At 39.6% G+C, this 12,839-nt stretch overlaps 1 protein-coding gene across 1 annotated transcript in view; it reads right to left on the bottom strand.

Moving 5' to 3' along the window:
• The window catches only part of LOC139612908 (uncharacterized), a 49,003-nt gene that overhangs the window by 25,873 nt on the left and 10,291 nt on the right, over positions 1–12,839 (bottom strand). The window contains exons 10-12 of the mRNA XM_071469056.1: positions 12,616–12,659; positions 11,914–12,199; positions 11,222–11,269 (exon numbers count right to left, since the gene is read on the bottom strand). Coding sequence (XP_071325157.1) covers positions 11,222–11,269; positions 11,914–12,199; positions 12,616–12,659 — 378 coding nt within the window. The remainder of the gene's footprint in view (positions 1–11,221; positions 11,270–11,913; positions 12,200–12,615; positions 12,660–12,839) is intronic.

The raw sequence follows: 12,839 nt of genomic DNA, 5'->3' as shown, positions 1-12,839 counted from the left end.
CAGGTTGTAGGTCCGTCCCTTTCTCGTGGACGCATTATCTCTGTAAACGCTTGAGGGAATTTCTTCAATTGTGGTACAAATGTTCACTTGGACTCAAGTAAGAACAGACTGCATTTTGGTGTTTAAAGGTCAAAGGTCACGGTGACCTCACAAGAAACTTTTTAGCAATTACTCAAGACTTCACACAGCAATTATGACAAAATTTCACACAAATGGTTAATATTTTACATGACTCTGGATAAACAGGATGTAAATTGAAATTAGTCTGAGTGGTGGAGGCATACAGCTGTGAGGCGGTGGTCTAATGTAGCTGATCACTTCAGATCGTCTTTATTTTCATTTTAAGAACCGCAAGTAGCAGTGTCACATTTGGGAGGACTGTGGGGGGAGCCGGAGGGAACCCACATAGGCACAGGGAGAACATGCAAACTCCACTCAGAAGGACCCCATTTTCCCATTCCCAGAAATTTTATCATGTTTTAAATGGCAGGTAAACACATACACCGAGTTGCTATGAGATTATTACACCTACAGAACAGCAGGTCCATATTCAGTTTGCATCATCATTGGGATATAAAATATGATCATTTATTATTGACATTTATTACTTAAATTGATCTTTTTCATATAGTGTAGCTAATATTGTTTAATAACCACTGACCGTTTCGAATTTCACAGGTCCACACAGATTCTCCCTTATTTGTGGAAGAGTACGAGAGTGTGAGGTAGACGTTTCTGTTTGGATTCTCAATGAACACTTCATAGAAATTTGGGTCTTGGCTGTCATATCTGAGGGTTAATACCTTTGTAAAAACAAATATAGCATAAAAGAAAGAGGAGTAAGTTTTCACCAAAGTTAGAAAGTCAAGTTCAATCATACACAACAAAAACAAAAGATAAGTAGGTCCTTGGTCAAACAAGACTGATTAGTGATTGGTTATTGGGATGTGCACGTGCAGCACATTCACATTCACATTCACATTCACATTTCTGTCTGGCTGCTGTGTGGTCAGCTGAACATGAAGCTGCTCTCTCCCACACACTGAACGAGGCTGACTCCACATTCACTGAGCAGCGTTAGCGGCTCTCTTTAAGTAGCTAATGTCAACAGATCTGTCACGAGAGTAATCCTACATTACCTTACACATGTGAACCACAATTCACAATGTTCATAGGTTTATCTGCTAATAGAAAATACAAGCTGTACCTTTGGGAGAATTTTTGCTGTGTTGGTGTCTGCTGTGAGGATGAAACCCTGCTGCATTTTCAGGTACTTGTCTGGGTGTGGCTTTGTGATTATTTTGTACTGGTTGGAGATTTCCTTCTTATCCACTGTCTGGAAAAAAAATACAGCATAAGCACAAAGCTGCTTCAAGGTTACAAACACTGTCATCTGTATTTTAAAATACATTCATGAACAAGCAATGTGATTTTTACACAAGGGTATTATGGTCTCAGATGGGAAAAAATAAAATGTTAGATTTCAAAAATAGTTATGTTCAGGAAGATATCCAAATAACCTCTTGTACAACTGTGGTTAAGAACAAACAGGAGAGAGTGGCCCACATAAAAAATTAGGGATATGTTGGATCTGAAGTTACAGTACAAATTCATCAGTGTGGTATCACATAACCAGTTTGTTAAAGTCAAAATTCAGAACAGCAACTGGATGATTTCTCAGATGTGTAACTCTGTTAGCCTCTCCACAATCAAATATTGAGAAATATTGAGAAAAATCTTAAAATGAAGATATGTCACATATACTGTATACCCCAATATAATAATATTTCTATAGGAACTGAGAACACATCTGGTAGCATTTAATGACTTTACAGTGAGCTAAACATGTTTAACATTCTTGTATATAATTTCTAATGTAAATATAAAAATTTGAAATATTCCCAAAGTAACTTATGAATCCTCACTATTATTAGTTTTGTACTTTGTAACTAATTTACATTTATCTAAGTATTTGCATGTTATGTTGATTCACCAATGAGTTTACATCATATGAGGGGAACAGTTTGGCGGCCATTGTCTGTCACAAGTGCTACTGCAGCAGCAAAAACTACACAGTGTAGGTTGGTCATTTTCATAACACACCTACATCAGTATGGACACACACAGTCTGGGTGGTGTTGGCCAACACAAACTGAAGAACACACATCAATAATTACTACCAGTTTAAACAGATGCTTAAGATTTTTTTTCATAAAACAAAAGTTTGATTGTTATACTTTCAAAACCTGAAAACTTTATTCTCATAATATTAACTTTTTTCCCCTCAAGTGACACTGACCCTCATACCTCCATTGTAGGCTTTGGTACCATTAATCTTACTATGTTATTAATTGGTGACAGTAAGAACTTCAATAACCTGTTGTAGAGCAGGATCTTTTGGGATCAGGTAGACGTGAAGTTTGAGGAACGGTGTGTTGGGTTTGTAGTATATTAACACACATGAGCTTATTTTCACGGGAAAGCCGGCTTTCATCAGGACCGCTCTTGGAGAGAAAACTGGTTCAGATAACTTGACGTGGGATGGTGTGACCTCAGACACTTTTTCCACAACATCTCCACAGTCATCTATGTGCAGGACTGCAAACTTGTCTAATATTGTTGGGTTGTCATCTGCAAAAAATACAAGCACACACAATTAGTGAGGAGAAAAGGATCACATCAGTTTTTGTACTCATGCTATGAGAAATGTAAAAAGTCCACTTACCTATGCAGATCCAGTGCGGCAGGTACACTTCATCTAACTTCCCAGCAATGACTGTGATGTTCATTAGGGGACCTGCAGCCATGTACTGTCTGCTCTCCATCCTCTCCATGTGTCCCTCCCAAGAGAAAAACTGGTACTTGAGGCTGACCTTCTCCTTACAGACCCAGCGTAAAGCAGAGACGCTGCATTCAAAGTGTCCTGCCTCAGACTGTAGACTGAATCAAACAAGTGAAGTGAGTTTGTTTATGGGCACGAAGATACTGTATCAGAGACACAATGGAATAAATGTCAAATTTTGAGAATATCTGTCCCGATTTTATTTGGTGTGAAATGTAGCAGTGCCACTGTCATTGTCGTGTTACAGTGATATAACCAGTAACAGCACAGAGAAGCTTAGCTCAACTTTTCCCTATAGCTCCAGTTTGCTGTGTGTATTTTGCTGCAGTATTTAAGATGTTATTTTACCTGTAAGATGGAGCCTCATCTGCATCTGTACTGTTCACTTCAGGTTCAAGTTTAGTCCAGTCGCTGGATTCCTGCTGCGGAGGACAGTCATAAAAGTCAACTGTCATCTAAATGAGCACATGAATGAATGATAAATAAATGAATGAAGGTAAAGGATTACCATAGTGCTTCCACAGCCCTCAAGCTCCAAGCTTCTTGAAGGTCCTTGTTAAGACACATAGAAACACTTTTTTAAATGATTATATATTGGCACATAAAATCATATAGTAACTTTCAATATGTTGTGCTGCCTTAGCACTATGTGCCGTGTTATATGTAACACAGGACAAACTGTAAAGTCTAAACTGAGAAGTGGAAGCACTTCACAGGCTTCTGTTATTTACAAAGTACAGACTAGTTACATGTAGATGTACAGAGTGTAAAATGCAAAATATTTAAAACATGGTTTAACAGAGACATAATGATAATAATTATAGTGTTCTGACAAATACTGCTGAGATTATTTGGCATGATTACATCTTCTGCCAAAAAATCTCAGTATTATTTGTCAGGACAATTTAATTGAAACCAATGTTCTGCAACAGTTGTTGTAGTGCTGTGTTGTAAGTTTGAAGAATGTATTAAAAATAAAAACCTTCCTTTTAAAAATCAGCAGATGTCATTTCAGTGACAAACTTTACAACAAAAGATGTGAGGCCTAGATTTTCAATTTATGACTATCCATCCTCAAAATGCAAATCTATAAAATCCTAATATCACATGTACAATCTTGTTTGTCAGCACTTACACTGATAGCAAGAAAAGTAATTTAGTGCATGTGAATGCAATTACATGGTCAATGGACAATGTTACAAAACTTAAACTTAAAAACTTAAAAATTAATAATGTGTTAATTCATGTGTTTGTGTGTGATTATGTGATTTAGTTAAATTACGTTGTAGTTATGAAATCAGGATTTGACCATGGGCGGTCCAGCCATATACCAGACTTTGTTGTATTTACTATGAATCATAAAATGCATTAATTAGTCATTTTTGAGACACTTGTGTAATGTGATGTTTTTTGTCTTCCTTACCTTTGGTTCCTGAGCTGGTCTCTGACAACCTCTGCACCAGTTTTGTCCTGTTCATGTCCTTGAACACCTCCCTGATCACCTCCACAGACTTCTGGCCAAACCTCTCCACCATCAGATCCACCATTACTGCCCTGTCTGCCTCCTCCAGTTGGCTCCATGGGAGTTGTGGGAGGCCCCTCTGGAAGTACGTGAACTGCAGGAACCACTTGAATTCGTTGAGCTCCTTCAGATTCAAACTATTCAGTTTTTCCAAAAGAACGTGTTTAACAGCATCCTTGGCTCCTACCTGAAAAATTTGAAGGATACTTTGAGCAAATGTGTAATTTGGGATCCATAAAGATTTATTTCTTTGCATTTATTGTCATTGATTTAGACGTGTGGATGTTATGAGATTTTTCTGCAGGTTCATTCATGACAATAATACACTTGGTAATATCTGTTGTATTGATTATGTTTACCTTATTTTCTTTAACACAGAGAACTGTGTGTGTATTAATATCTTCAAAAACATCAAAGCAAAAGATGACTCCCTTCATCCTTTTACCTTTTAATTCCTGTAAACTGATTAATACCACCTGATCTAAACATAACATGTTCTTGTTTCTACAACAGTGGCTCAAACTTTTTTTAGTGCTGTGTATAACTGAAAATCTTTGCCTTTTCAGAACTCCTTTTTTTAAATAAAATTTACATGCTCACTTTTCCTCATCTCATCTTCTGCAGTCAGTTCTGTCATAGGATCAGTGTTGGAAAATATCATTGCCAAGACCAATCAAGACCATTGTAAAACATTGTAATGTTAAAGACAAGGCTGGTTTTCAGTTTGCGTCTACCGAATGAATGAAAGCTGAGATGTGTAGTCAGACTCACTCTCTCAAACAGTGCAGGTGGATGTTCATCACCAGAGCGTCTCTCTGAGCGTCTCTCTGAGGAGAAAAGATATTTAAAAAGTATTTCTGGATTATAAACTTATTTAACATCTTTAATAAGACTTATTTGTTTTGAAAGGGCATAGAAAGAATTCAGTGAAAAATTACACATCATAAGCACCATCACAATCTAAAACATTCAAATGCAAATAAATTAAATGTGAGAAAATTGATTTGATAGCTGATTTAATTAATAATTTATTGACCCTTGTCATCTACTTTGTTTTGTATTTCACATTTGTTATATTCACATTCAAAATATATTTATCACACATTTATGAAACCCACATGACTGTGTAAAATGACAGTTTTTGTCTTTTGTCCTACCTTTGCATCCTGAGCTGGTGTCTGACAGCCTCTCTACCAGATCAGTCCTGTTCATGTCCATGAAAACCTCCCTGATCACCTCCACAGACTGCTGGCCATAGATCTCCACCATTTGGTTCACTATTTCTGCACTGTCTGCTGTGTTACTCAACACCATGAACATGTCCGTCTTGGAGACAATCAGCCGCAGCAACCTCTTGAATGTCTGATACTCCTGATAACTCAACTCATTCAGGGACTCCAAAAGCAACTCTTTAACAGCTGCCATTAGCAAAACCTGAAACATTCACAGAGTATATACTTAATTATTGCAATGGGACAATTACATCTCATCAGCGGTTACATCCTGGTTCCCTTAGTTACATCAACACCTTCATCTTTTCTTTGCATCTTAGTATCTCTCACTGAAGATGCAAGGAGAGAGGAAAGGGGAGCTTTCTACTAATTATGCTTCCTCCCTTTCTCGTCCCTCCATCCTTCAACCCAGGTCCTGAAAATAACTTGAGGTACGCCATTATCAAAGATGTTCCATTCTATTTGTTTGCATCTGGGGGAAGATGAGGAAAGAGGAGGCTCCTGGAGGAGCTTTGACCAAGGGGCCACAGGTGTCATTTGCAGCTACATGGACATGGGATAGTAAAAGGGGCAGCCAGGCTATTATGGAAACAGTATTATGGTGTTAACCCTTAATTGCATATGTGGTTTTGGAAACACTCCTACACCCCTCGGGTTTTTAGCAACCCAACACGAATGAGACAAAGCATTGGTAATTTGTGTGCCCTTTTTGGTGTGATCAAATACCAGATGGGCTGCCACATTCTGGACCATTTAAGGGTTTCACTGTGCATAAATGGAGGCTTTCTCATTGTCCATCATAATCTATTATTCTATCCGTGCAGAGAACATCTGGTGGGAATGGCAGGTGCCTATACAGTTGAGTGTTGTCTGCATGGCAGTGATATGAGAAGCCATATGAGCATACAATTGAACACAAGGAGGTGGTGTATACTGCAAAAAGAAGGGGTCCCAGTACATGTCCTTGGGGCACTCCTGTGGGGAGTGAATGGGGTAAAAGTGTTTGTCTTTGCCATGACACACTGAAGGAGCCCCCAGTGAGATTCAAACCAAGACAGAACTTTGCCCAAGATACAGATGGCAGAATGTGGTGGTTCACAGTATCAAAAGCTGCTGCTATGTCAAGCAAGATAGGAGCCAAGGATTGAGCTGCCCTTGGGGCCTCTGTCACAGACAGAGTTGTTTCAGTTTAGTTACCTCTCAGAACATAAAAGTCTGCCATGATGGATTTTTGCTAACTTTTGGAAAACATGTATCTGAAAACCTAGTAAACAATTTTAATTTTAACTTCAGTTCTATGAAATATATCCAGCCCAAATCATGAGTATGGGTTGTATCATTCCTAAACTGTGAGGACAGGAGATGTGGATCATTTTCAACCTGCATCTGTTGAATGAAAGCTTTGTTGTATAAAGTCAGACAGATGTGCCTTTACTCACTTTCTGGATCAGAGCAGAGCAGCGTTCATCTACAGAGAGTTTCTCTATGATGAAAAGAAATAAATATGACTCATGAGTGAGTGACAACTGAACATAAACACTGAGCAAAAATGTACAATACAAAGGGTTTAATACAAAATTACGTACAAATTTCTTATTTACATATAATTACTCATTTTTACAGAGTCTCCCATAATCTTTTCCATATTTCATATTAGTCAGAAAATATAACTTTTGCACCAGATGGTGCATTTTCTTTTCTCTAGATTAAAAATGTTCTAATTTATAATGCAAAGAAAAGAATACAATGCTTATAAACTGATGAAACATGCACCAGTTCTATGACTTTAACACATTTTTGTCTTTATTGTCTTACTTGTGGGTCTTGAGCTGCTGTCTGTCAGCCTCTGCACCAGATCAGTCTTGTCCATCCTCTTTAAAACCTTCTTGGTCTTCTGTATAGACTCTTGACCATAAGTCTGCACCATTAAAAACACTGTGTCCTGCAGGTCTGCCATCATGAACAGCTTCCATGGGATGTCTGAGTGAAGTCTGTGACGGTGATTTTGAGACAGGAGGACCTGCTTGAATTCCTTGAGCTCCCCATTGCTCAAATCAGCCAGTGTTTCCAAAAGCAGCTCGATAATAGACGCCATTGTTTTTTCCTGGTAAATTCAAAAGAAAGGTAAAAACCGTGCAGTTTATCAACTGGGATGATATCAGATTTTTCTTTTACATCTCATCAACATGGATCTTCAGAAGTCTCTGCAACACTTTTTAATAACTTGCTATACTATAAGCTCCAATAATACCACACTATGGATCAAGAATCAAAGTAGACGCTGAAACAATATGAGTCCTAGAGAGAGAGAGTCTGATGCAATCAAACAGATTTACTGTAAAATGCAAGATAATACAGCAAACCGAGGCTTGTGCAATTACCCAGACACTGAATACAACTGCTTTATATTTCCTGATGATAGGCCTGGATAGGCTTAGAAAGCCTTTATTGCATCCCCCTCTGTTTTAGCATGGTACATATGGGATACCTCTCCTTCCAGAATTTGGCCATCTTAGACTTATCCCCTCACTTGCCCAACTTGATGATTTATGCGGTCTTCTTATCTTCTGCACTGCCCATGAGGCTACATCACTGCATAGACTCATGGGTTGGACCCTACTAGGCCCTTTGAAGATAGCAGGGTCTCTTCCACAACCAGCACAGTCCCTGGTGACAGCAGTCAGGCCCCAGGTTTCAGAGCTATTCAAGTATGTTGAGAAGCTGTGGAAGATTGACACCATCCCATTCCAGTGCAAGAAAGCCGTGACTCGCTCCAGACAGGACTGGGAAGCAGAGCTACTGGTGTTGCCTCAAGTCAGACTGCCCAGGTCCTACCTCCCTGTTGATATTGATCAGTCCAATGTCTACAGAGAGATTCACATCTTCTTTGATGTGTCCCAACAAGCATTTTCGGTTGCTTACTTAAGAACAGTGGACAGTTCTGGGCAAGCTCACCTGTCATTCCTCCTTGTCCGTTCCAGGGAGGCACCGAAACGTGCACTCTCAATACCATGGCTTGAGCTGTGCAGGGCTCTTACGGGAGCCCAATTATCCAAGCTGTTAGAGAAAGAGCTCACTCTGAGAATCGACCGCTCCATCCTATGGAAAGACTCCACCACAGCACTGTCATGGCTACAGTCATCATCTTGCCTCGTCAAAGTCTTTGTTGGAGTTAGGGTTGCCCCAATCCAAGAGCTGACTGACTCTCACTCATGGGCAATATGTTGATTCAGCTAACAACCCTGCAGATGACCTTACACATGGTAAGACACTAAGAGAGCTTGTAGAACCAAATAGATGGAGCCAAGGTCCAGCCTTCCTCCTGCTCAGCGCAGAAGAGCGGCCAAATAAGCCTACTGAGTAGGCAGTAGAAGACACTGCAGAACTTCGTAAGTCCACCTTTTGTGGATCTGTCTCCACCCAGTCCACTCAGTCTACACCAGGTGGCAATTATCCGGACTCCTGGAATGATCTCCTGGCGAGGACAGCACAGAAGCTGCATGGGGCGGCAGATTTCGGAGAACCCTCAGAGCAAATGATTACCAGAACGCAGAGATATTGATCATAAGAGAAGCACAGCAGAGCAGTTTCCCAGAGGAACCGTGTCTCTTGAAGGCTAAGAAACCTGTGCCCACCAGTAGTAGGCTACTTACAGTCACCAGAGATAGAGGCCAATGAACTCATCCATGTTGGGGGAAGGCTTCATCAATCAGAGGATCTGTAGCCAGTAACCATGTATCCGATTGTCTTAGATCATTTTACTCTACAGGGGTGGATTTCTTTGGGCCACTCGAAGTCAAGAAGGAGTGGCAGAAGGAAAAAAGGTGGGGCATTATTTTCAAGTGCCTCACTATACGGGCTGTGCACTTAGACCTCCTCTCTTCAATCGATGCTGACTCTTTTCTTATGGCCTTGCAGTAAGACTCTAAGAGAGCTTGTAGAACCAAATAGATGGTTCTACGACCAAGGGACAAATTTCCGTGGGGGAGAGAGAGAGTTGCGGGATGCTTTCACTAAGATGTCACCAGACCTACAGCAGCGGCTTGCCAAACAAAAGATTACCTTTCCACTTTACCTTCCACTTTCCATGCAGCCCAACACTTTGGGGGTGTATGGGAGCGAGAAATCAAATCGGTCAAGATCACATTGGGCACCACCAGTCCTACAGACAGTATTACTTGAGGTGGAAGGGATACTCAACTCTAAACCATTAGGTTACGTATCCTCCAGTATTGATTACCCTGACCCAGTGATGCCCTTCTCCCTGCTGATTGGGCAGCCAGATGGCTCTCTATCTCAGTTAGTATAACTAGAGAATGAGCTCTTAAGTCATCGTTGGTACTGATCGTTGAACCCCAGCTGCCTTGAGGCCTCTGGCCTATAGGACGTGTTATCAAGACTCATCGCAGCTGACATGAGGATTATGGACAGAGTGTACACTAGACCAGTGGCCAGGCCGATCAGGCTTCTGGATCTTCTCGCCAATCAAGATGAGGACAGTAGTGTCCCTGTAGTGCACTCTACTCAATGAGACATTTGGACTTTTTGTTTATCAAATGTATTATATACATTTGGGAGCGGCTGTAGAAAAGGTCCAAATGTCCGTTTAGTTAGCCTGGACCTGATTGGTTAGGAGCAGCTTGGTGATATAAGGCTACATAACAAGGAGTACAGTTATCAGTTTAGTTAGGCTCCATAGGCAATAAGAGTAATTTGTGCAGTAATTGTATTTGTACTTCTGTGGTGTGTTTGGGTTTATTTCATACCTATTTGTGATAAAAAAAAAAATCTTGTACTGTGATATTATTTGATTTCAGAAAACATCAGAGTGAACATTAAAGGTGCCAACTACAAACCCAGGTGTCATCATTACATGCTACATAGTCCAAAGGGCGAATGCAAACCCCCATCCTGAACCACCTTAGCTTAAAGTAACCCATCCAGTTTTACAGCTTGCCTTGACACTCCACTTGACCTTGCAACTGTTACAGCTGAGGCTGCCATATTCACACAAAGACAGAATACAGGTAAGTGAGTGTAACTTAAAATCCACTACATTATGTTTTTGCCCGTGACTGTTTGATGCTGGTGTGTTTGTCAACAGGTTTACGCAAAAAGTACTGAACTGAATGGCAAATGCGGGGGAGGGATTTTTTTCTAGAAATGTATTTACCATCAAAATAGTTGGCAATTAATTTTCTGTCAATCAATGAATGCTTTAAACACAGCTTTGTGCCAAATCAGACAGATGTGACTTTACTCACTTTCTGGATCAAAGCAGACAGGCGTTCATATTTCTCTGAGGAGAAAGGAAACATTAAAAAAATGATTGATTTCACATCAGGTTTTACCATCAGACACAGTCAGTTTACATTTACATTGTTTAATGTAAACAGAACATCTACTCAACACTAACACCATCAAATCAATTACTGGTTTCACCTGATGAACACCTGATGACAACATGATGTCACATTTGCTATTAAACTGTGTGTTAAAGGTTCATACTCTGAAATGTAGATGAAAATAACTCCAGGGCTTTGAGGGAAAGTTTCAATTCTGTTTAACATTATTCTCAGTTCAAGTAATAACATTTGTGTCTTCATTTTTTATAAAGGCACCTACCTCCCTCTGTTGTATTCACACCAGATCCTTCAGCTGATGATCCTGAAGCTGCAACATATTTAATGCAGATTGTGATCACATGATAAAAACACAGTGTGCAGCCTGTGTGTGAGCTTGTCCTGTGTATAATACTGAGTCCTGAGAGTAAAAAGCCTCTAATATTTCATGGCTGAGACCTGTGTGGTTTGACAACAGTCTCTGTCAGGATGTGAAAATAAAACACACAGATACAAGCACATGATAGTGTGACACCGATGGATTTCAGGTGTGTGGACTGAAGGCAGGAGGAGGCCACAGACCAGAACCTTCCTCATACAGACTGTCTATCTGTCTCCATAGTGCAGTGTAGTGTAAGTCCAATCAAAGCTTCACTAAAAAGACAGTTCAGTAGATTCATGTGAAATAATGAAGACAACATTAACCACATTCCCACCAGGCCATATACAATACAAGACTGGTAATAAAAACTGGACAAACTCATTGGACCAGAAAACAAACAAGAACATGTGGCCCAACAAAGAAAAATGTGAACTGATGTTGTTCAGTTTTTGTTCAGACTGTTTGACTGGTAAGGGAATTTATGCTTTATACTATAAGCTGTATCTAATATTTTGCCCCATAATTTGAAAAAAAATGTAACTGTATCGATTTATTATAACAGATTAATGTGACAGTTGTCTTGTTTGTTTTACCTTTGAGTCCTGAGCTGGTCTCTGACAGCCTCTGAACCAGATCAGTCCTGTTCATGTCCATGAAAACCTGCCTGGTCACCTCCACAGATTGCTGGCCACACATCTCCACCATCACTTTAACCAGTAGATCTGCACTGTCTGCTTCCAGTCGACTCCATGGGATGTATGGAAACCCCTTCTGGAAGCAAGTGAGCTGCAGGAACCACTTGAATTTCTCAAGATCCACATAATTCAAACCAGTCAGTGTTTCCAAAATCAGCTCGTTAACAGCCGCCATTGTTGCCACCTGGAAAATTCAAAGTATTTGTTCATAGAGCAAATATGTAATTTTGTCACTGAGAAAATTAAAGATTTATCTTTTTGCCTGTTCTCAGTGTCATTAGACATCGGATGGTTAAGGATTAGTTTTCCTTAGATCACATGAGCTACTGATATATTTGGATATTATCTGTTTGTTAGAGCAGAGGATGAGTCATTTTTCCTTCAACCCTTTAATATCTCTGACCTCATTAATGTTTCTCTTTTTTAATAATTTGTAATAGCTCTCCCAACTGTGCTGCCAAAAACTGTGAGCTGTGAGAATCTAATCTAAATAATCAGTTTGGTTCATTTATAATCATTTATTATCAGTAATGTTGATTGTAAACCTTCATTGAATAAAAGCTGAACTTCACATGGTCAGACAGATGTGACATTGCTCACTTTGTGGATCAGTGCAGACAGATGTTCATCCTCTGAGAGTTTTTCTGAGGAGAAAGAAAGGAAAGAAAAATGAGTGACTCACATCAGGCAATATTTTCAATTGCTATATTTCACATTAGCCCAATTATATGTTTTTTCACGACACACATCTTCTTTTCTCAATATTATTAACTTTATTTATGATGTAGAGAGAAAAAGACAAAAACTTGTTATGGATCAGTTTT

The sequence above is a fragment of the Trachinotus anak genome, unplaced genomic scaffold (assembly GCF_046630095.1).
Source record: "Trachinotus anak isolate AG129_WGS33_773 ecotype Australia unplaced genomic scaffold, CSIRO_AGI_Tana_v1 ptg000032l, whole genome shotgun sequence".
NCBI lineage: Eukaryota > Metazoa > Chordata > Actinopteri > Carangiformes > Carangidae > Trachinotus > Trachinotus anak.
Note: the sequence above shows the minus strand (reverse complement) of the source record. Positions and strands in the feature narration are given on the sequence as shown.